General features: G+C 41.6%; 1 protein-coding gene and 1 long non-coding RNA gene across 3 annotated transcripts in view; both read left to right on the top strand.

The window, feature by feature from the left end:
* Positions 1 to 22,148, top strand: part of LOC145553040 (uncharacterized) — a 462,758-nt gene that overhangs the window by 78,778 nt on the left and 361,832 nt on the right. The gene's annotated exons all lie outside the window — the stretch shown is intronic.
* Positions 1 to 22,148, top strand: part of ppp1r35 (protein phosphatase 1, regulatory subunit 35) — a 36,033-nt gene that overhangs the window by 8,123 nt on the left and 5,762 nt on the right. Inside the window, exons 2-4 of one of the 2 annotated variants that reach the window (XM_081611354.1) lie at positions 10,112 to 10,352; positions 11,738 to 11,834; positions 12,210 to 12,325. In XM_081611354.1, coding sequence (XP_081467480.1) covers positions 10,113 to 10,352; positions 11,738 to 11,834; positions 12,210 to 12,325 — 453 coding nt within the window. In that variant the 5' untranslated portion in view covers position 10,112. The remainder of the gene's footprint in view (positions 1 to 10,111; positions 10,353 to 11,737; positions 11,835 to 12,209; positions 12,326 to 22,148) is intronic. The other variant, XM_081611355.1, reaches the window with a different exon arrangement.

Below are 22,148 nucleotides of genomic sequence, written 5' to 3' on the forward strand. Positions count from 1 at the left end.
TTTGAAAAGTAAATAAAGTGCACCAACTACCTGCTCTGAAGAGTTTGATACCTTTTCTACCTTGACACTTAACATCTGAAGGAATCACTCTAAGGGGGCGTTTACACGACAACGATCCAACAAAAACGGCACTTTTGTTCCGTTTTTGTTTGATCGTTTACACGATAACGTTCTAATTACGATCTGTGTTTACACAGTAACGGTACACATCGAAAACGTGTAATGCTCTCGCTGCGCCTAGTTGGTGCTAGGTTCTTTGAAACTTTGAAAGTGCGCATGTGTTTAAAAAAAAGTTGTACTTGAAGGCATGTGGATTTCCGTGAGAGAACATGCATTGTGGTCTGATTAGGGCGCATGCAGTTGGAAAAAGTGGGATAACTTTGCCGAAAAACCTTGTTTGAGCTTTCACGGTGTCTGTAGCGAGCCCCGGACTGGAAGCTGTTTATTGTATTTACCTTGGAATGGCCAACAGTCTGTTATTCCTATATCAATTTGATAAAATAGGAGTTCCCGCACGTCCCATATCCGTGTCCTCTGTTACCTTTTTCAGCAGTTAAAACAGTTTTATCCGTTGCTAACAAGTCGTAACCTGTTTTTCCGAGCCGCCTTCAAACGCAACATGAACGCTGAGACGCTTGCGCTGGGTTTACACCTGTGAGGCAGCGAAGGAGACCTGATGCTGCTGCGCAGGTGTGTTAGAATCATGGCAGCAAACCAGCAAAACGTAAATAACTTGGCACAGTTTTGCCCCCGAACTAACCGACTGAGTTGAGTAAAGCTGTTGGATGCAGGTGATGATAGCTAAAAGATGACTGGCTAATATCAATACAGCACGTTAAGCTTGTTAACCAGTAGCCTGTAGGCTGCTGGTGTTGTTGTCTATGTTCAGCTACGTAGACTCATTTTGCCCCCCAAAATAAGTCGATGCCCCCCCTGTTAAACTGGTCTGGAGCCGGGCTGGTCCGTAGTTCTCTAGATAAAAGCGCTGAACAAGCAGCCGTGTATTTTGCCACCTGGGCGGTGCGGAGCGGTGAAGAGACGCTGAGGGAACCGAACACCAGCATTGTGAGTAGTTTCTTCTTCTGTGGATTGTAGGAAGCAGCTATGTTTTGCGTCATACTATGCATGAGCTGGGGATTCTCTGGAAGAAAAGATCCGTTTTCTAGGTTTACATGACAACGGAAAACGTTACGTTTCAGAAATATCGCACTCTGGAACCCGTTTTCAATCTGTGCCGTTGTTGGAGAAAACATTCGGTGGTTTCGTGTAAATGCAAACTACAAACGCAACAAAACTCTTCCGTTTTCCCCCGAAATCGTTGTCGTGTAAACGGGGCCTAAGCCTGACCGAGTCACTCTCCCGGCAAAGCAAGCAGTGAGTGAGCAAGATGACAGTTGCATGTTACGATACTTGCAGATGAATATCAATTTTTTTCTAGGAAAGAAAATATCCATATATATCGCAAAATCAATATTATTACACAACCCTATTCTGAAGGCAGTTGGAGAACTGGAATTTATTTGGGGTTATCACAGTCAAGGAGTCTGAATAAATATATTTGCCACATTTGTTCCTATTCTAAAAGTTAAGGAGATTAAAGAGTGCAAAGTTACAATAAATAACTTATCAAATAATTATTGAAAGTGTAACTAAACCCCAAAGCAACTATTTCAATCTGGAGAGACTCAGACGGACAAAAGGGAACAATTAAAAGATTTAATGACAGGAACGAACAACAGTTCTTTGGCGCTCGGACCCCGGCAGCTAATCTGAGCTGAGATTTGATGTGAACTCGATGAACATCCCGATAACTGATAAGGGATGCTCTCCCCAAAAAAAAGGGCTGAGGCCGGGGCAGAGGCCCGAGGAAAGGTGAGACCTAAAACTTGTATGCCGACTTGATGATGCGTGGAGAAAAGAAAAGTACGAGTTGTAGGCCGAAGGAGTGCAGAAAACTAGAAGATGAGAAGCTGATAGGAGGAATCAAATTTGATTGATAGAGGGGTTTTCATGTTATGATGCTCATCTGGAGAATGAAGGCCTGCTAAGGAAAGAGCCGAAATAATATCGGGAAAGAGAGTGAAGGATAGTTGAAGGCACGGAGCCAGGCAGGAGTTGGGGAGGTAGGGGACACAAATATATCTGAAGAAAGGCTGTAGGATAGGTGCCCATGGTAAGGGAGCCACACTGAAAAGTATGAGGGAAAGGAAAAACACTGAGACATGGACCAACAAAGAGAAAGGTTAGGACACGGGCTGGCTGGAGGGGCAGGCAATGTTGGGACATGGGCGAGCTGAAGGGGCTGAACGACGCTGGGACATGGGCCAGCTGCTGGGGCTGAGCGACGCTGGGACATGGGCCAGCTGCTGGGGCTGAGCGACGCTGGGACATGGGCCAGCTGCTGGGGCTGAGCGACGCTGGGACATGGGCCAGCTGCTGGGGCTGAGCGGCGCTGGGACATGGGCCAGCTGCAGGGGCTGAGCGGCGCTGGGACATGGGCCAGCTGCAGGGGCTGAACGACGCTGGGACATGGGCCAGCTGCAGGGGCTGAACAACGCTGGGACATGGGCCAGCTGCTGGGGCTGAATGACGCTGGGACGTGGGACAGCTGTTGGGGCTGAATGACGCTGGGACGTGGGACAGCTGTTGGGGCAGACATGCAGGGTTACTGGGATGGCGTGGAGTCAGACTGCTAAAGGGCCAGCTGATGGGTTACTGAGATAGCTTCAGGGAAACCGAAAGGTTGGCAATAGAGCTGATTGGTTGAGGGACAAAGAAGCTAGAAGTAGACTTGCCGGTTCAATCTTTGAAGGATGCGAGTGAGTAATAACAGAAACAAACCTGTAGGTTACAGCATGGGAGGACACAGAAGGGACAATCACATGATAAGTTTACACTTTGGACAAGGTAGACCAACCACCACCAGCGAAATGCGGAGTGCTCGTCTGGCACAGAGTAAGCTATGGATACAGGGAAGAGATGCATAATCATATGAAGAGAATACTGAAAAAGACAGGAGTGCTGACATAACGTCGAGGGAGTGCTCGGAGACAGGTTGAACATAAACTAAAGCTATGGATGAGCATAAAGAGAAATTAAGATTCGAAATGAGGATAAAAGAAACAGGAGACATATAGAAAATAAAATTACAGAGCAAGACTTGAGATTGAACATGAAACAAGCGATTCCATCTAATAACTGAACTGAGCAGAGGTGGAGAGAGACGGCTCATCAACAATAGAGTCAAAATGATCAGGGGTGATACGAGCAGAGATAAGATTAAAGTCTGTTGATGACATGAAACTGAGTGGTGAAGGTTCAGCTTTATGGTAACACACGACTGATGAGAGCGACGACTTGGGATTGCTTGCGGAGATAGACACTCAGGAAACAGGTTACGGCCAGGGAACAATTTTGTAAAAGCTGGAAACTCGAGCTGTTGAAGGTGAAGCTGAACCAACTATAGGAGTTCCCCCCCCAAAAGGGCCATGCCCGACGGGCTGAATTTAAAATGGGAAATAGAAAGGAAATGCCATCTTAGACTCGTCGAAAAGCTTTGATGTGTTGAGACGTGCCATGCAATTGAACTCCACTGAACCCGGCAGTGGGGTTGGGAGTTCAGACCCTAGATGGGGCTGTGAGCTTTAGGATACCTGCAAGTGCTGATTGCCGTAGTGACAGACCCACGAGAATGACTGGTAAGTGTCTAATGTTTATTGGCCTAGAAGTGAGACTGGAATGAGCACTTTTGAGTGTGGAACCGGGGTAAGCAAGAGAACTGACTGCGTAACCTGAAAGTGGCAGTATGGCCTGGGAAATAATCTGCTGATTTCGGGAGATCTTGAGATAAGAACTGAGAAGCGACCAATGGGACTTGAACTGAACACATGTGAATATGGGACAGATCGGTTGATAGCCGTGAAGCAAGTAGACCTAGAATATCCTGAAGTTGAAATGACTAAGAAAAATCTAAAACTTAAACTACGAAAAGAATCACTTGTTGATCACCTGCTGGAATAGTGACTGCCAGGCCATTTAAATCCTCTGGATTGTTTTGTACTGCACTACCTGAATGAAATATGAAACACCACTATACATTGTGCGTCTGGAAAAAGTTCCTATAAATCGGATGCTAAAAACATGTTTTACATTGAGACTAAACCAGTTTCTATTTAAGGTCGCTTTTGATAAGTAGTGAATGGACACTGAGCAATTTTTTTTTTTTGGAACAATGATTGGAGAAAGACCCTCATCAATAGGAATTTAAGGCTGATTAATAATTAGAAAAAGCGCTGGACGGGCTCAACCGAACCAAAGAGGAATTGTTAGCCAACTTCATGTTACGTTGGCAGGCCACTCTACTGCACGTATCGCCGTCGCAATGGAGCAAAAGTCCACAATTAGGTAAATGATAATTCATGCCTCAAGCCGCTGATATGTGAAGGCCAGCCGAGACCCAATTATAGTTTTCAGATTAATAACTTATTCTGCCCTATTAACCTTTATGTTACCAGCAGGTTGTTTGAACTGCCCTTTGTGTGGGAAATCATCAGAAGTTCCAGCTTCACACAAACTGTGAAAAGCCATAAAACAGCAGGAGTCCTGGCCAGTAGAGGAGAAGTTCTGCTTCCGCTTTAAGATAAAAGTGACAATTGGTGCTTGATCTTGAAAACAAAGTGCAGGGAGTGACTAACTTTAAAGAGGGTCAGAGACAGCTCCTGGATGGATGAGCAAGGATACGCCTTATTTGAAGAAATAGAAGACTAGAATACGCCTTTACTATAAAACCTTGTACACGGGAGTAACTACTCGGATTGGCTCTTGCAATTCTCCAAAGACGTCTAAGCACGTCTTTGCCTTCTTCCTTCTTTCCATTTGAAAGAAGGAAGAAGGCATTTCTTCCATTTGTCTCAGGTAAATAAATGCACGTCTCTGTTCTGCAGTTTCGGGTGTAATTTCATGTCTTCTTTTGGATTAAAGTCAATAATTCTGTGACGTCTACGATCGTTTTCTGTGTGGTTTCACTTCGGCCCGCCGGGAGAACCTGGGATCCGTGAGCAGAAGATGGAGCCAGAAATTTTCCAAAAATATATTACAACCTAGAATCTTCAACAGGCAGAATGAATCTATGTATCTGAACATACACAACGACAATAGCCACGGGCGTCTTGTTAACAAGCAATGGTGTGAACGTCTCTGGGCTCACGTTGCGTTTGTAGGCGGTTTGAAAAATAGATTACGATGCATTAACGGCACATAAAACTGTTTTAATTGCGGAACGAGGTTGCAGAGGACACGGTAAGGGAAGTGGAGGAAACTCCGGTGCCAAGTCGGTGCAGGACTATCAAAGAATTGGCCATGTAGGTAAAACACGGGGTTTGTAGACAGCCGGGACACGATTAACTGAAGCCGGCAATGCACCCAGATATCCGCCCTTCCTGCCGGGCCTGGGTAGCATGAGTTATAATATAGCTCAGGTGCGCTGACTAGCGACAAATAGCTAATATGAAGCAGATAGATAACTGCGGTGACCAAATGACCCGTTAAAGATGGGCTGCGCTGCTCTCTGCAGTTGAGTGCACGTGCGTCTGCCATTTATGCAGAAGATATCCCTCCATGACTGTCTGGATTCTGACATACACCTTGCGGCTCTTATGCAACAGCGGTCACCTGCTGAACTAATGTTATGTCTAAAGGCGCCTCGGAGAAAAAAGTGACGACGACTTAACTTAGTCGATGTTTGTGTAAAAGTCCGTAGACATTAGAACTCGAGTGGCGCATGAATATACGGTCAACGTGTTTGGGAGGGGACAAACTAATGACAGGTGTCTGCGTTATGAAGTATTGCGAGACTTGAATGAGACATGAGAATGCTACGTCTTACCCTGGTAGCTTGAAACCGGCGTAGTGTGGGAAAACCAGAGATGTTGCTGAGCGGACTGACAGCGACAAGCAGGAGACGTGAACCGTAGGCATTGCTGATCCATAGCGTGGCGCTGGTTTGAAGGAGCTGAGGCGAAGAAAGACGGTGCGGGTTGAAAACAGTGCGGTCACGTGTCCGCTTGCCAGAGGTGGACCGTGGAGTAGGTGGTGAGGGAGCGGGAGATGGAGAAATCCCAGTCGGGCGAGAGAAAGGGGGAGACGCTACTTGAAATCATCAAGGAATCTCTTGCATCTGAGGAGCGTCCTGACAGCCCGAGACGGGCGTAGAGGGGGAAATCCGGAAAGATGCTGACCATACCGGCATGCGGAAGTGAGAGAAGCTTGGCAGGCGGAGGAAGACGGCCTTTTGCTGCTTCCATCGGATCCTCTTTGATTCTGTCGTCTTTCTTTAGACAGGCCGTCACCTCCACGTAGAGCTCCGCAGTTGATTACCTTGTCTCACAGACTGTGCGGGAGGTAATGCGTCGTGCGTCACTGGCCGAAGGTCAAAGTTAACGAGGTGACCGGAGGGTTTGTTATGTTTTTTCGGAGGTGGATCGTGGAGTAAGTGAAACCCCGGCAGGTGAGAGATAGGCGGGAGAAGCTGCTTCAAATGATTGAGGCTGGGACCAGGAGAAATATCTTGCATCCGAGGAGCGTCTGAGTGGAAAAGAAAGGGCCAATGCGAGGTCGAAGGACGGGGAATCACGAGGCTGTGGAGAAGCTGAGTTGTGCGATGAACGGATTGAACGCAGCTGGGAATCAGCTGACGGCTTGGGTGTGGATCCTTTTATGCAGAGCCTGATTGCTGATTGAACACGCCGGGTGAGGTCCAGCGCTGAGGTCGGAGATGAGCATGACGTCGATGGGCGAACGAAGGGGGTGGAGTCTTCCAGCTTGAACTTTCGCTAAAGCTCCCATTTTATAAACTGTCTAAATAGTTACTTAAGGTTATGTGTGAATTTTGACATTTTGGTGTAATTCATTTAGTTCTGCATTACTTGGCCTAAGACTGTCTCACTGCTGGCCATTCTTGGTTGGCTGCAGTGGTACAAATTTGTCACAGCCTTGGTTGGGGTATAAAAGCAAAGCGGGTTAGTTATACTTTACATGTCATTAAATTTTTTAAACTGGAAATAAATACTGAAATAGTGTACTAAGTATAGTATTAAGTATGTATTTCCAAAATTAATGTTTAGATTTCATTTAAAAAACATATAATTTTTTTTTAAAGTTACATACTACAGTTGTAAGAAGATGTTCAACTTCTTCTTACAAAGTTGAACATCTTTGTAAGAAGATGGTCCACTGTCCAGTGATGGTCAGTGGACCAGCGATGGTCCACTGTCTGGTGGTGTAATAACGTAATAATGTGTAATAATGGACGTCATTGAAGTATCAGGCCCCACTAACACAGCGGCACTCCAACAGAAAGAGAAGTTGCTGGAACCCAGTGTTTTCCACCCTGAGAGAGGCTGGAAAATTCCCGATGAATTAAAAAAATGTTTCTGGTCATTTGCTTAGCCTTCTGTTCTGATTATAATACTCATCGGAACGAATGGCAAGTTTGGGATCCTTTACCTGTTGTTTGACTGCTATGGGTGTCTCTTTTTTGATCTGCAATGAGCCTCGAAAACTCACCACACTCCATCAAGTGCTTATTTTTTTAAATATCACATTAAATTTATTGTGTTGATGCATTTTGACATGCTACACCCCCAGGGTTTTTTCTGACGCAAGCTTTACATCACTCAGAGTGCAAAAGTTCCACATGACATTGCTTAGGATTAAGTGCTCTGTGGTTGAACATTATGAAGGAAAGAGGGAGACATGCTGCACACGTCTCTGCAGAGGTTTTTGGTTCAGCAATACTACCGGCAACACTGATCCAGCCGAGAATGTTTGGTGGCCACTAATAGTAATATTTTGCTTGTAATTTTATTTGCTTTAATTTTTATGTTTTGTTGTACTGAAAGGGACAGGATTGTTGGGGGAGAGATGGTGGTGTGGAACCTAGTGCTCTGAAACAGAGAGGGTGGGTGATGTCTGAGCATCTGGGGAAACTGCTGGATGACGGGTTAGTTGCTGATCAAACCTGTTAAAGAAGTGGTTTAGGTCATTCACCCTAAGTCTGCTGCAGTTTAGAGGTTTGGTTTATAACTTCAAAATTGTCTTCAGGCTCTTCCAAACCCAGCTAATGTCTATCTTCTATCTTCTTTCTGTAGAGATTTTTCCATTCCTGGTCTTTCCTTTTGGGCTTTGTTCCCATATCAAGTCTTAATGGTCAGTTATGAATTTTTCCTAAAATCTGATATTATTTGCATGGTCATTCATACTACTGATTGATGCAAATGCAATCAGACTTCTGTATAAACATTTTAAGACCCCAAAGCAACCCACATGTGCAAAGCAACGTAGGCATCACACAGCAGCAAGGGTGTAATAATGGATGAATCAATTTTAAAGTTATTGAGCTGTCAACCTCAATAGTAGTTATGCTAATAAAAATAAGTAAAACTACATGACATTGTCTTTTCTAGAGCTTTGACATTTATCCTCTGTTGTAGTGTAATGCAGTGTTTTTCAACCTTTTTTGAGCCAACGTACATTGTTTTAATTGAAAAAATCACGAGGCACACCACCAACCAAAAATGGAAGCAAAGATACGCTGTAGCCGCCTATATTACATATATAGTCATTCTTATCAAAGTGTCTTGAATAGGAATCAAATAAACACAAACATTTATTTTTATCATATTTTACATTTCTTTTTTCAAATTGCACTTAACATATTCACTTCAAAAATACACCTGAACAGCCACAACACTGTGGTGTTAAATTTAAAGAAGTTGTAGAAAACTTCAAAGTGTTTTACAGACTAATCCACAAGCATCTTATAGCCGGAATACAGAAAATAATTATTATTCTGAAAGAAGCAATAATATTTGGGAAACATTTCACTTCATATTCACTGTTACAATATGAAGAGTTGCATGTACAAAATGTCAACATCTGTATATTTTACCCACCTGGTGTGAAACCTGTGCATGTTTGGATGAAAACAGCTGATTTCCTGGCAGAAATGGAAGAAAGACAAAGCTCTTCCTCAACATCTCAGTCTCTCTCTGGTTTTAGTTTTTATAGTAACCAGGCTTCAGAAGCTCACTTCACACAGACATGTTGTGGGAAATGGACTCTTGTTCTTTCCAACTACTGCTGAGCTTCACTGTCTTTTCCATCACTGTCGTCAGTCTTGCTAGATTCAATGCTCTCACCGCTACCTGTAGCATTCATGCATCACTAATTCTCTTGTTTTAATGTAAAATGCTCTGTACCTACTGCCATCTAGTGGTGAGAAAATTACATAATTACACAGTTAGTCTCTACTATAGCAGACACTAGAGGAGATGGCATTATTTGCAGATAATTCATTTTCAAAAAATATTTTAAAACCAATTACCGTATTTTTCGGACTATTGAGCGCACCATACTAGCACCTTCAATTTTTTTTGAGAAAAAAAAAAAACAAAGAAAAAAAAACTGGAAGCTGCTGTCGGTTTTCCATAAGGACCCAGCAGAGGGCAGCAGAGGGATGCGTCCTAATAAATCTGCTGGATACATTAAGGACGCAGCCCTCCGTCTTCAAAGCCAAACCATGGTTTCGTTCACACCGAGCTTAAGTGCAGCGGCTCTATTTCCCTCCTGTAGTGCCAGATCGACAGGCCTCAACCTGAAAGCTGCATGATATGAGTTTGAAAACATTTCTCCGTCGTGCCTGCTGCTAGCCTGTGGTTGTTCTAAATTAAAATTAGCACGTTCTTCTTTGATTTACAATTTTGACTTTGAATGATTCACGTCCTGCTAAAGAGCCCCCTGGTGGTTGAAGAAAAATACACAGAAAAGCCACAGCGGGCTACAATCCGCATGGTTCAAAGCTTCGGAAAAAAGTAGCAGCTTATAGTCCGGAAAATACGGTACTGTAGGTGAAATTGAATAATTTCCACGGCACACCTGACGATCACTCACAGCACACTAGTGTGCCACGGAACAGTGGTTGAAAAACACTGGTGTAATGTGTCCTCCACTTTCACTCCATTTAGAGAACGTAACCAAACTTATTTGCCGTTTGTTAGAGGGTTATCAGCCTCTCATCATCTACTAAATCATCTCTTCTTGTGTTTTCTCTTAGGATGAGTTTCTCCATCTTTGACCCTCCTTCTCCATCTCCCAACACCATTCCTGCCCCCTTCCCTTCTCACTCTGGTGTAACACACTGCCCTGAACTCGACCTGTCGGTCAGTCTTAGCCCAGCCCCAGACACTGACCACATGCAACAGAAGCCCTGTCAGCTAAAGCAGAGTCAACACAGTGACCAACCCCAACAAAGACCCCATTCTCGAGGACAGACTGAAAGGAAAAGGAACACAAAGGTGGTACTGAATAACAGATACACTTTCATTTTGAGAAGGTTCTCTAAGAAATAATTATAATATCCCCTATTGCAGACAGTTTGGACTTTCAAAACTCCCATGCATGACTGGATAGCATGTATATAGACTCACAGAAAACATAGATTTACATCTGCATGGACCATACAGTAAAAGGAAGAAAAACAGTGGGAAAACAGGTGACTTCCTGTTTAAAGGGGGCGGCTTTGGGTGCTCCTGCCAGAGCTCTGGGTCCTCCTCATTCTTGTTTGGAGTGGCATGCTATACTGAGCTTTCCAAGAAAAAAAAGTCACTTCCTGGTCTGAGGGGCGAAGCTTAGATGACGTCACAATACAACGATATAGGATTGTCAGGCATCCAAACAGGATCAATCATGCCAAGTTTGGTGCCACTTGACCTTTATATGTGAAAGTTTTAGAGTTTTGTTTGCTTGAGCAAGTACGCCAAGTTTGCCGCTTGGTCACACCCCCTAAGCATATACGAAAACTCAATTTTTTGATAACTTTTAATGCCCCACCCCTTAACTGCATCCTGACTAAAAGGGAAGTTGATGGCTCAAAATCTCTATGAAGAATTTGTTAAAGTACTGACCCTCCCAGGGCTGTGTAAGTGCCATGCCAGGTTCAGCACAAACAACGTTACTAGGCTGTGGTTTGTGCCTCAGTTTAATGGCCGCAGCATATGACCCAAGCCTAGGTGAGCCCCACTTTCTACTCTGAGTAGAAAGGTAGAACAGAGAGCAACAGAGAGTATACTGACCAGCAGCATCTCTGTCTGGTTTGGGGTGTGTAATGCTTCTGACTGGAAATGCATGAAGAGAGTTGTGAGGACAGGACAGGACAGCTAAGAGAATCATCTGGACTGCAACATATGTAAACAATACAAACAGTATCATAAATCTTTATAAAAAATCAAAGTCTGTGCACAAGATATTCAGAATAATTCAAGCAAAAAACCCCTTACTGTCCAGGGCTCGGTCAATTACAAAAGACCCCTTCCATCCTCACCATGGCTTGTTCTCCCTGCTGCCCTCTGGGAAAATGTTCAGCAATTTCAAATGAAGAACAACCGGATTCCACAACAGCTTCAACCCTCATTTCATGAGCCTAAGTTCCATTAATCTTTTTATTGTATATATTAATATTGATAATTTTTGCTGTATATTTATATTATTCTTGTAGCCTTGCAACTACATTTTGCTCAATATGTAACTCTTTAAATGTGAAGTTGAATGACAAAGTTTATGAGTGTCTATATCCACTTGTGTATACCTGTGAGCGTGTGTGCATGACGCAGTGCTGCATGGCAGCACTATAATCCTAATTTGTGTGTATGTTTTCCGTGTATGTGTGTATATTTCTGTACAGGTGTGTTTTGAAGAACCAGAGGCTGTTAGACTAACACCTGAACGATGCATTGTTCCTCATCAGCACCATGTTAGAGGAAGCTTAAAACATCGGCATGGTAACTAGTAATAAGTTATACATAATTTTGTATAACTTATAAGTTTGAACAGCTTTATTATATTTATGCTACATGACTTGCAAAAAACCTGGTTTTACTGTTCTGCTTCAAATAGTGTTTGAGTTTTAAACAGTATTCACTCTTTAAAATAGTCATTATGAGTCAATAAATATATAAAGTTGCATTCAAAAGTAAAAAAAAATTATCAACAAATGCTTAATCAGTTAATTCACATTAAAACAGCATAATATTTTTGGAGCTCTACTAATATAAATATTGGATAATCAATCAGATTAGAAATGATCCCTGTGAGTTTGAAATGTCAGACTTCTCTCCCAGCCACACAATCACACATCTGTCTTTTTCTGTGGTGAGTTGGAAGGTGTTCTATGGAGCCTCCTGCTGCAGGACTTGTCTGGGACCCAGGCTGTCTTGACAACGCAGAGCTGAATTCCACTCTGGCCCTGAAGGTGGAGCTTCTGTCACTTCAGGTTCACGCTTTTCTCCATATTCATCCATGTTTTCACAAAGACGATCTATTTTATCTGTTTATGCATCTGATCTTCTCATGTAGTCCATGTAAAGTAAAAGCTATAGTGCATTGTAAAAGTTCTCAAGTACTTAACATTTTCCACATTTTTTTACAACCAGAAACTTGAATCAGAATTGTATGCGGCATTCCAACACAAACTACTACAAATTACTATTAAAAAAAATCATACACTGTTTTCTCATTTGTATAAAGCCGTGTTTATCAACCCTGGTCCTCAGCCCTCCTGCTCTGCATGTTCTAGATGTGGCTCTGTTCCAGAACAGCTGATTCAAATAATTGCATGACCATCAAGTACTGCAGAAGTCTGTTAATCACCCAGAGATACAATACAGGTGTGGCAGAAGGGAAACACCTAAAACATGCAGGACAGGGGGGCGGTGAGGACCAGGGTGGAGAAACACTGGTATAAAGCAATATAGAACTTTTTTTTCTTACCATAGATGTTATACCTGGCCCAGCATATGGTCAGGGGTTTGATTAGCGGCTATAGTCACGTGTTGATCTGTGGCCCAGTCCAAATGCTTGCACTTCCACCCTTGTGTCCACCCTTGTGTCCAGCGATGAATGTGCTTGCACTTCACATTCATCGCTGCATGTGAAGTTTTGATTTAAAAAGCGGGAATGTGGCAATGTTTGTTTTGTCCTTATTGAAAATTTTAAAAATATCATAAGGCACACATCAGTAACAAAAATGTTTGATATGATAAACTGAGCACTTTTTGAAAAAAAAAAAAAAGAATAGTGACACAAACAGTGTGAAGAAACTTAAATTTAGCTACAATTTGGGATAAATTGTAGCTAAAATTGTAGCTATGAAAAAGATAAATGAAAAGGAGAAATTGATATGAAAAATAAATGAAAAATTGGGTTAATGAAAAAGCTAAATTAAAAAATGGTTAAATGAAAAATAGATTAATGAAAAATAGGTAAATGAAAAATTGATTAATGAAAAAAAGGAAATTGAGAGATTGATATGAAAAATAAATAAATGAAAATTGGGTTAATGAAAAAGCTAAATTATTTATTTATTATTATTTTTAATTTATTTCACTCATTTTATTCATTTTTTTTGATTTATTTTACTCATTTTTGATTTATTTCACCCATTTATTTATTTAATTTTGGTTGAAAGTCAAAGTAATTTTGTACACACATACTGCCTTTCTGGTATTTTCTTTTACAGACAGTTACTAATTTTAGTTGTGAACGATAATAAAAATTAACAACATTGAACAAGAATGGGGATTGCACCAACTCAAGCAATAAAAATCACATGAACATAAAAGGGCAGGACACATAATTCACAAGAATAATCAAATGAAGTCAGATCTAATTGGTTTTACATACTCAGTCCATTTGGTCCAGATCTTATAAAATTTTCCTATTTGAACTTGGAAGGAAAAAGAAATATTTTCCATAGCATAAATCCGGTAAACAATTTCAATCCATTCATCAATAGTGGGTAGGTCTGGTTTTAGCCATTTCCTTGTGACGGCTTTCTTACTGGCTGCCAGTAGAATAGCCAGTAGTTTTTTGTCCTTATTGGTCCATGAGTCTAATTGTAGGTTGCCCAGGTACAAGGCTTCACATTTGAATGGGATGTTTACATTGAATACATTTTCAATATGTTTGTGGAGCTCTTCCCAATATGGTTTTATTACCTGGCAGTCCCAAAAAACATGGAAGTGGTTGGCTCCCTTAGACCCACAGTCTCCAGCAGGCGTCTTTTCCCAGTCCATGATCCTTCTGTAAGGTTTCAAAACTCTTAAATATCCCTTTGTGAGCGAATGAATAATATGTAGTTAATCCTTTTGAGATCCATAACTTGAATCTGTTATCAATTCTATTTGGTGCAAAATCTGAATCATAGGCACACCACCTCATAATTTTGGATGCATCTCCTATTCTGCAAATTTTTGTCAATTCCTGCCAAGACTTGAGAAACCTACTTGTTATGGAATCTTCTGGGATCTGCTGTTCTTCCTGTAACTTATAATCACTAAGTAGGGCTGTTATTGGGATTCCTTTTATCGTTGTTCCTTCCATTTCCTTCCACGCTGCAGTGTATGATGGTGAACACAGGAAGATTAAAGGTCTTAGCTGGGCTGCATGGTAGTATTCCTGTAAACAGGGAAGGACCATTCCACCCTTTTCTTTTTTTAGTTGTAGAGTTCTAAACTTGATTCTGGCCTTTTTACCCTGCCACAAATACCTCGCTATTGATTTATCCCATTCTAAGAACTGTTTAGGTGGGATTCCGACTGGTAGACATTGAAATAAGTACAACAACTGTGGAAGGATATTCATCCTGATAGATTCTATCCGGGAGCTTAAACTTAGAAAGGGAATAACATTCCACCTATTTAAATCTGATTTTATTTTCAAATTTAGTGGTCCATAGTTTAAATCGAACAGTTTTGAGAAGTCCCTCGATAGTGAAACACCTAAATATTTGATAGATTCAGCCTCCCAGTTCCAGTTGTACATAGTTTTAATTAAATACGGTGGATCATAGTTAAATGTTTATACTTGAGTTTTATTCATATTAATTTTGTAACCAGAGATTAAACTAAACTCTTTGAGCAACTTATCAGTTTTGGGATCGTCTGTGTGGGCTGCGTTATACTTATCAATAAATCGTCAGCGAACTAGGATAGTTTTTGCTCCCCAGATGTCATTGTAACCCCCGTTATATCTGACCTCTGCCTGATCAGTTGGCTCATGGGTTCAATAAATAAGGCGAAGAGGAGCGGCGACGCACAACATCCCTGTCTCGTTCCTCTTTCTAGACTGAATGAATTGGTCAAATCTCCATTAATTTTAATTCTAGCCGTTGGTTTGGTATATAATGATGATTTAAATGTGTCAATTATCACTTTATGAAATCCAAATTCTGAGAGCACTTTATTTAAGAAAGACCACCCCACCGAATCAAATGCTTTCTCTGCATCTAAACTTAATATCAGTGCTTCTAGTTTTTGCTGAGTGACTTCTCTCATAATGTGTAATGTTTTCCTAATGTTGTCTTGGGTCTGTCTTTGCTTGACAAAGCCAGTCTGGTCTTTATGTATTAAAGCTGGTAATATGACTTCTATTCTTTTGGATAATATGGAGGTGAAAAGTTTATAATCATTGTTTAGAAGACTTATAGGACGATAACTCCCACATTCCAGTTTGTCTTTCCCTTCCTTCGGTATGACTGAAATCACTGCCTCTCTCCATGAGGGGGGAATTCCTTTATTTTCTAAGACCCAGTTGAATGTTTTCTCTAATGTTGGAATTAGTTGGTCTTGCATAATTTTGTACCATTCTTTAGTTAATCCATCAGTCCCTGGAGATTTCCCCTTTTTAGTTCTCTTTATTGGTGATTGAATTTCCTCTTTTGTAATTTCGGATATTAATTTCTTATTTTGTTCATCAGTAATCTTTGGAAGATTGATCTTTCCCAGAAAAGCATTTATGTGGTTGTCGTTGCTTGTCTGTGAATATAGTGCTTTATAGTATTTTTGAAAGCAGTTTTTGATTTTCTCCTGATTAGTTTCTATTTCCTTTGTTACATTGTTTCTAATTTTATGTATAGTTCTGCAGGCTTGTTGTTTTCTTAACCTATATGATAAAAGTTTCAGGGATTTCCCACCTACCTCATAGTATTGTTGTTTTATAAAAAAAAAGGTTTTATTGGATTTCCTGAGTATTTATTTCTTCTATTTCTTTTTTTAGATTTATAATCTTATGTTTGGTGTTGTCATCTTTGGGAAACTTTGCATGTTCTCTCTGTAGTCTTTTTAAATCCTCTTCTAACTCCTGGAGCTTTTTTTCTGTGATTCTCTTCTTATATGAGGTTATGGATATGATTTTACCCCTAATCACTGCTTTTAATGCATCCCAGATTATAGGAGGGGTTACTTCCTCATTATTGTTATTTTCTAAATATAAATTAATTTCCCGTTTTAGTTTATCTCTAATGACCGATTTGTTCAGAATGTTAAGAGTTCAGTCTCCACAGAGTGGACCTCCTCTTATTATTCAGGCAAATTGAGATGTAAATGGGACAATGATCTGAAACAGTATTGGGACCTATTTCACAACGTTCTACCCTAGAAAGATCTCCCTTAAACATAAAGAAGTAATCTATGCGGGAGTAGACGTTGTGAGCATGAGAGTAGTGTGAGTAATCTCTACTCTTCGGGTTTCTTTCTCTCCAAACGTCCACAACTCCCACCTCATTCATCCAGGTATTTAATCTTCTACCAATGTTTTTTGCGTCGGGTTTTCCATTTGAAGAGTAAACTTTTGGATTTAATCTGACATTAAAATCTCTGCCACATATTAAAATCCCCTGACTTTTTGTTGTCATTATATCGACTATTTGTTTATAAAGGGACCAGTCACTTCCGGGAGGGATATACACATTAAGCAGAGTTATCACGATTCCTTCTACTTTGCCTGTAACCAGAACAAATCTACCTTCATCGTCGTTATATTCTGAAATGTACTCATAATTTACAACCTTGGATATGAGGGTCGCCACTCCTCTCCGCCTCCCTGATCCATGTGAAGAGAAGTAAACATATTTAAATCCTTGTTTGTTTAATTTGGCATGTTCTGAGTCGTTGAGGTGCGTCTCTTGCAAAAAAGCAACTTGAATTTTATCTTTCTTTAATTTTGATAAGATTCTTTCCCTCTTAACTGGATTGAGTACTCCATTTATATTAAATGATGCTATTTTTAAAGATCAGTTTTGCATCTATGTGATTCTCCCCCCATCTCACTCAAATACCTGGTGCATTTCCCCCTCCCTGCAAGAACCGACAGGGAACAACAATTAACATAACACACATAAAACTGAACACAAATTGTCCATGTAACTTCATAGGTAGGGATCTATTAACCTGACCCTGTTGAGATCCTACAAGGGGCTCGAAGGAAATAGTCCCCCTCCTCGGTCCAGAGGGAGAGGCCCTTACCTGCAACAGTCGCATGTCGGAAAAAAGGAAAAGTGTCCCAAGGAAAAAAAAAACTGGATTATTCTATAGTTTGTATCCACCACTAGTTACAGATTTGGTTGAAAGTATTTCACCATTCCTCCCGCCGTCTTCGGTCTGGAGAAGGTCCTTTAGGTCCCGGAGGGGGCTGCATGTGTTCTCCTGAAGGCCCGCAGCTTCTCCTTGTAACTGGAACCCCGTCCAGCTTTAAATGCGCCCTTCGTCGCTCGTCGGTCCACTCTGGTCCAGGACAGCTGCTGCACCTGCTCCATGAGCGTCTCCGGAGGTTTGATGGTTGATAAGGCGAAGCCTTGTCTCAGCAGGTCTTCTGATGCCTCCTCTACTGTATCATAGGTTTTGGTTCCATCCTCATATCTAACACGCAACTTCGCGGGAAAGAGGGTCTGGAAGTGGATGTTATTTTCCTTCAATACTTTACGGATTTCGGTATATTTTAAGTCTTTTAAGTATGAGAGGTGGGTAGTCGTGATCTAGGTTTATGCAATTTTCTTGCCAGGTAAACCCCTTCCTCTGCCAGGCTTTGCGGAGTATCATCTCTTTAGTTCTGAAGCTTAAGAACTTGATTATGATGGAGCGTGGTGGCACGTCGGCTGGTGGCTGTGGCCCCAATGACCGATGAGCTCTTTCAATGTGGAGTTCGGGGGTGTCCTCCTTTAACTCAAGTCCTTGACGAAGTAGGGTTTTGACAAATGAGATCATTGTCGATTCCTTCTCGGATTCCTCCGGTACCCCATACATCCTTATGTTCTCACGTCTGGACCGACTCCCCAGATCCATCAATTTATCCTGCAGCTTAGCGTGTAGCTTTAGCATAGCCGTGATGACCTCCTCCGTGTTTAGGATCCTTTCTTCTGCCTTCTCCATCCGTCCCTCCACCTCCTCCATCTTGGTGTTCACCTTCGCAATTTCTTCTCTTATCGTCTCAAATTGTTCTTTATTTTCTTGGCAAAACCCTTTTAGTTCTTGCAAGATCAGTTCGGTGTCGGTCATTTTTAGACGCTGCGCCTCGTGGCTTGTTAGCTTCAACCCGCTAGCTGCTAATTGTTGCTACGTCTCTCTTGCCCCCTTGATTTCAGTCGGCGTTTATTTCTCGAAGTAGTGGTACGGTACGATCATACCCCCTTTTTAATTAATATATTGGTATATTTACTTGAGTTCTAAGGGGGGAATTTCTCTAATTACTCCGGTTCAACCAGGAGCGCTCTCACTATGCGACCATTGCGATGGTGGTCCGATCCGGAAGTCCCTCAAGGTCCATTTTCATAGTAAATTTGTTTTATATATTTGAGACCAAGTATCACCTTATCATTGAGTTTAATAGCTCCCCTTTTATTGCTGAAATTTGCTGTAGCAGGGTAGGGTCTTTGGTTTCAATATGCTTCTGCTCTAAAATGTTTAGCTGTTTAGTCAAGTCATTGAATAGCTCAGATTTTTCTTTTTCCTTCCTTGATGCCCACATAATTTTCCCACACAGTACTGCTTTTGCCGCATCCCATAATATACTTGGGGACAATTCATTGCTGTTATTAAATTCTAGGTAATCTGTAAATTCCTTGTTAATAAATTCCTCAAATTTGTTATCATTCAACAAAGCTGTGTTAAGTCTCCAAATTGTTGTCTTAGGATGAGAATCTAAATATAGTGTCAAATATACCCCTGAGTGATCTGACACATCCCTAGTACCAATACTACAGTCTAGGACCCTGTATCTGTCTGCTCTGAATAGGAAAAAATAGTCAATTCTTGAGTAAATGCCATGGGGGTGAGAGAAAAAGGTGAACTCCTTAGCTAATGGGTGGCATTCCCTCCAGATATCAAATAAGCCAATCCTTTTAATAATTTTTTTTATATACAGAGATTCCGAGTTTTTTTTTTTTAAAGGGTTTGAGGAATCCAAGGAAGGATGCAGTTATGCATTCCAGTCCCCTCCACATATCAAAACACCATGTGTTTCAGCCAATATGAGATCAAGCATTTTATCAATAAAGGTTTTGTCATGTCCTGGAGGTCTATATATGTTGAGTAAACTTACTTCATTTGAGTCTAGTGTTCCCCTCACCAAAACAAAACGGCCATCTTTGTCTGTGATTTGTTTGGATACCTGGAAGTCCACATTATTTGCAATTAATATTGCCACGCCCCTAGTGTGTCCATTTGAGTGGGAGGAATAAAATGTCTTTTTAAAACCCATTTTTAAAAATGTATCTTAATTTCTTACTGTTACTTTTCGATGCCTTTCCCCTTTTCATCATAAAATAATCGGTTTTAGAGGGTTAATTTAGCTCTGGCAACGGGGAATTAGCCGACCGAGTTGGGAGCTCTGGTTCAATGCGTCTGCTCACCTCAGCGCCATAACCGGAAGTCTTCCTGATCCTTTTAATGTCATAGAAATATGGGGCAGAACCATGGATGATATTTTTCAATAGACCTTTCTATTGATTTATAGATTAATAGTTTTACTGCACAGAAATGACAAAAAATAAAGCTGGTTCTTAGTCAAATCCTAATGAATCAAAGTGAAAGTGTCATGGAGTCACTTAATGCTGTCGTTCCCAACCCCCGGGCCGCGGACCGGTACCGGTCCGTGGACCAGTTCTTACCGTGCCACACAAAAAATAATTAAATATTTCCGTTTTATGTATTATCTGAGTCTGGAGGATTTTTTATTTTGAAAATCCTTTAACCGGATTCTCTCGGTTACGTCTTGCATGCCAACGTTGAGCCCACAAGTAGCAAAATGAGAAATGAGTAAACAGATGTCTTTGGAAAGTTTATTTGCGAAGGGGAAAAGCCCCAGAGAAGAGTGGGGAGAATGGATTTATCCCAGACCGGTAGGTGAGTCCCACATTACAAGCCGCTCTGCGTAACATGTGGCGACCGGCTGCTAATGAGACAATGAAGCTTCAAGCTGCTTCGCCACGTAGAGACCAAGCAGGCTGTGGATATAAGCAACACTTCGGGTGTCATTGTCTCTCATCACTCCCAGATGGGACCATCTCGTTGCAGAGAAACAAGCTCAGGGGTCCCATTGATTTGTCGTTTTTGTGGCGCGTTTGTATCTTATTTTGAAGGGGTGTGTAAACATTACCATAGCGACCAGAGTCAGAGGGCAGTGGTCGAGATGAAAGCAGTAGAGCTTGTGAGTCTTAAATCTGGTTAACACGGTACGATTTAAGAATTGTTGGCCAATTTTCCAAACCTCTATGACCACACATGACACGAGCCAATAAAAATACAACGGGTTCGATCGGTTCATGTGTCCAGCCACACAGCAGGACCAACACACAACACAAGAACCGATTTCATTCACGAACATCCCGATTCTAGAAGAAAATCCCGTAAAACCCCCAAGATACCACACGTGAATTTAGAATAAACAAACGATGTAGAAGCAACAGTGATGGTTTGTGGACTTGTTTTAAGCAATAAAAGATCTAACAAAAAGAAAAAAACCGTTGGATAAAAGACTGCAGAGCAGCTGCTCTATTTGCTGCACTATGTGCTAAACCAGTGTTTCCCAACCCTGGTCCTCAAGGCACGCTGTTTTAGATGTTCCCCTGCTTCAGCACACATGATTTCAATTGATGGCTGATTAACAGGGTTTTGCTGAATTGCAATCATCTGAATGGGGTGTGTTGAAGCAGGGGAACATCTAAAACAAGCAGGTCAGTGTGCCTTGAGGACCAGGGTTGGGAAACACTGTGCTAAACTGGGCTCTCAGTTGTGCCATGTCTGCTGTTGGGGATTCCCCTCCGTGCTTACGTCGCCACACTTTCTGATTGGCTACCTCTACCTGTCACATTCAACAAGTTGCATTCTCGCTCCCAGTCAGGGAAAACCCCACAGGCTGCGATAAAATGGCCAAGACAATCCAACATGTTATGCCCAATTTTAGATCGGAGCGGCCCCGACATTCTACTTAACACACCACACATTGCAGGATGATCAGTTACAAATATTGCAGTGACAATCTTAGAACTCGGAACGCTCCAAGATTGTCATAAGGGAAAAATTGGGGCAAAGAATTGAAAATTGTGTCATGTGCCCCCCTGGTCCCCCAGGCTGCAGTAAAATTGCCAAGCCTTGACTGGTCCATGGTGATAAAAAGGTTGGGGACCACTGACACTGGACGAAAAGTGGGATTTTTGACCCTGTATTCTGACGCAAATGCAGCTAGTTAGCGACAGATATCGACAGTTGGCGGGGCAGCGGTTTCGCCGGCCGCAGTCGAATGCGGAATCCTACAAGGGGGGGAGGAAGGGGATGGGGAGGGTGTTAACAGCTTAACGACTCTATAGCAACAGGAGACCCATGTGAATTGTCAGTCATTGGATGAAAAAATGACATCACAATTCATTACTGACACGTGATTGGTTGGTAGATATCTCCCTATTGGACACACTAGACCTTTATAATTACAGGCCTGGTTAAGCCCCTCCCTAATAAATTATAAATAATAACCCAGAAATAAAAAAACACCCAGCACAAGGCATAAGTTTATATTTTTAATTTTTGTTGAAAAAGAAATATGTACATACATGCATATAAAACATCTACAAATAAAGGAACCACACATATATAAAATAAAACACATCTACAAATAAAGAAACCACACATAAAATAACATCTAAATAAAAAAAACTTCAGTTTAAAAAAAATTTAAAAAAATACATTACAGCACAAAATGCTTGTCGACTTCTGGGCCGTGTGGTGGTGGCGTTCTTTCTGAGCATGATCCAACATACAAATGCTTAT

Source organism: Poecilia reticulata, chromosome 10 (genome assembly GCF_904066995.2).
Source record: "Poecilia reticulata chromosome 10, P_reticulata-male-v2, whole genome shotgun sequence".
NCBI lineage: Eukaryota > Metazoa > Chordata > Actinopteri > Cyprinodontiformes > Poeciliidae > Poecilia > Poecilia reticulata.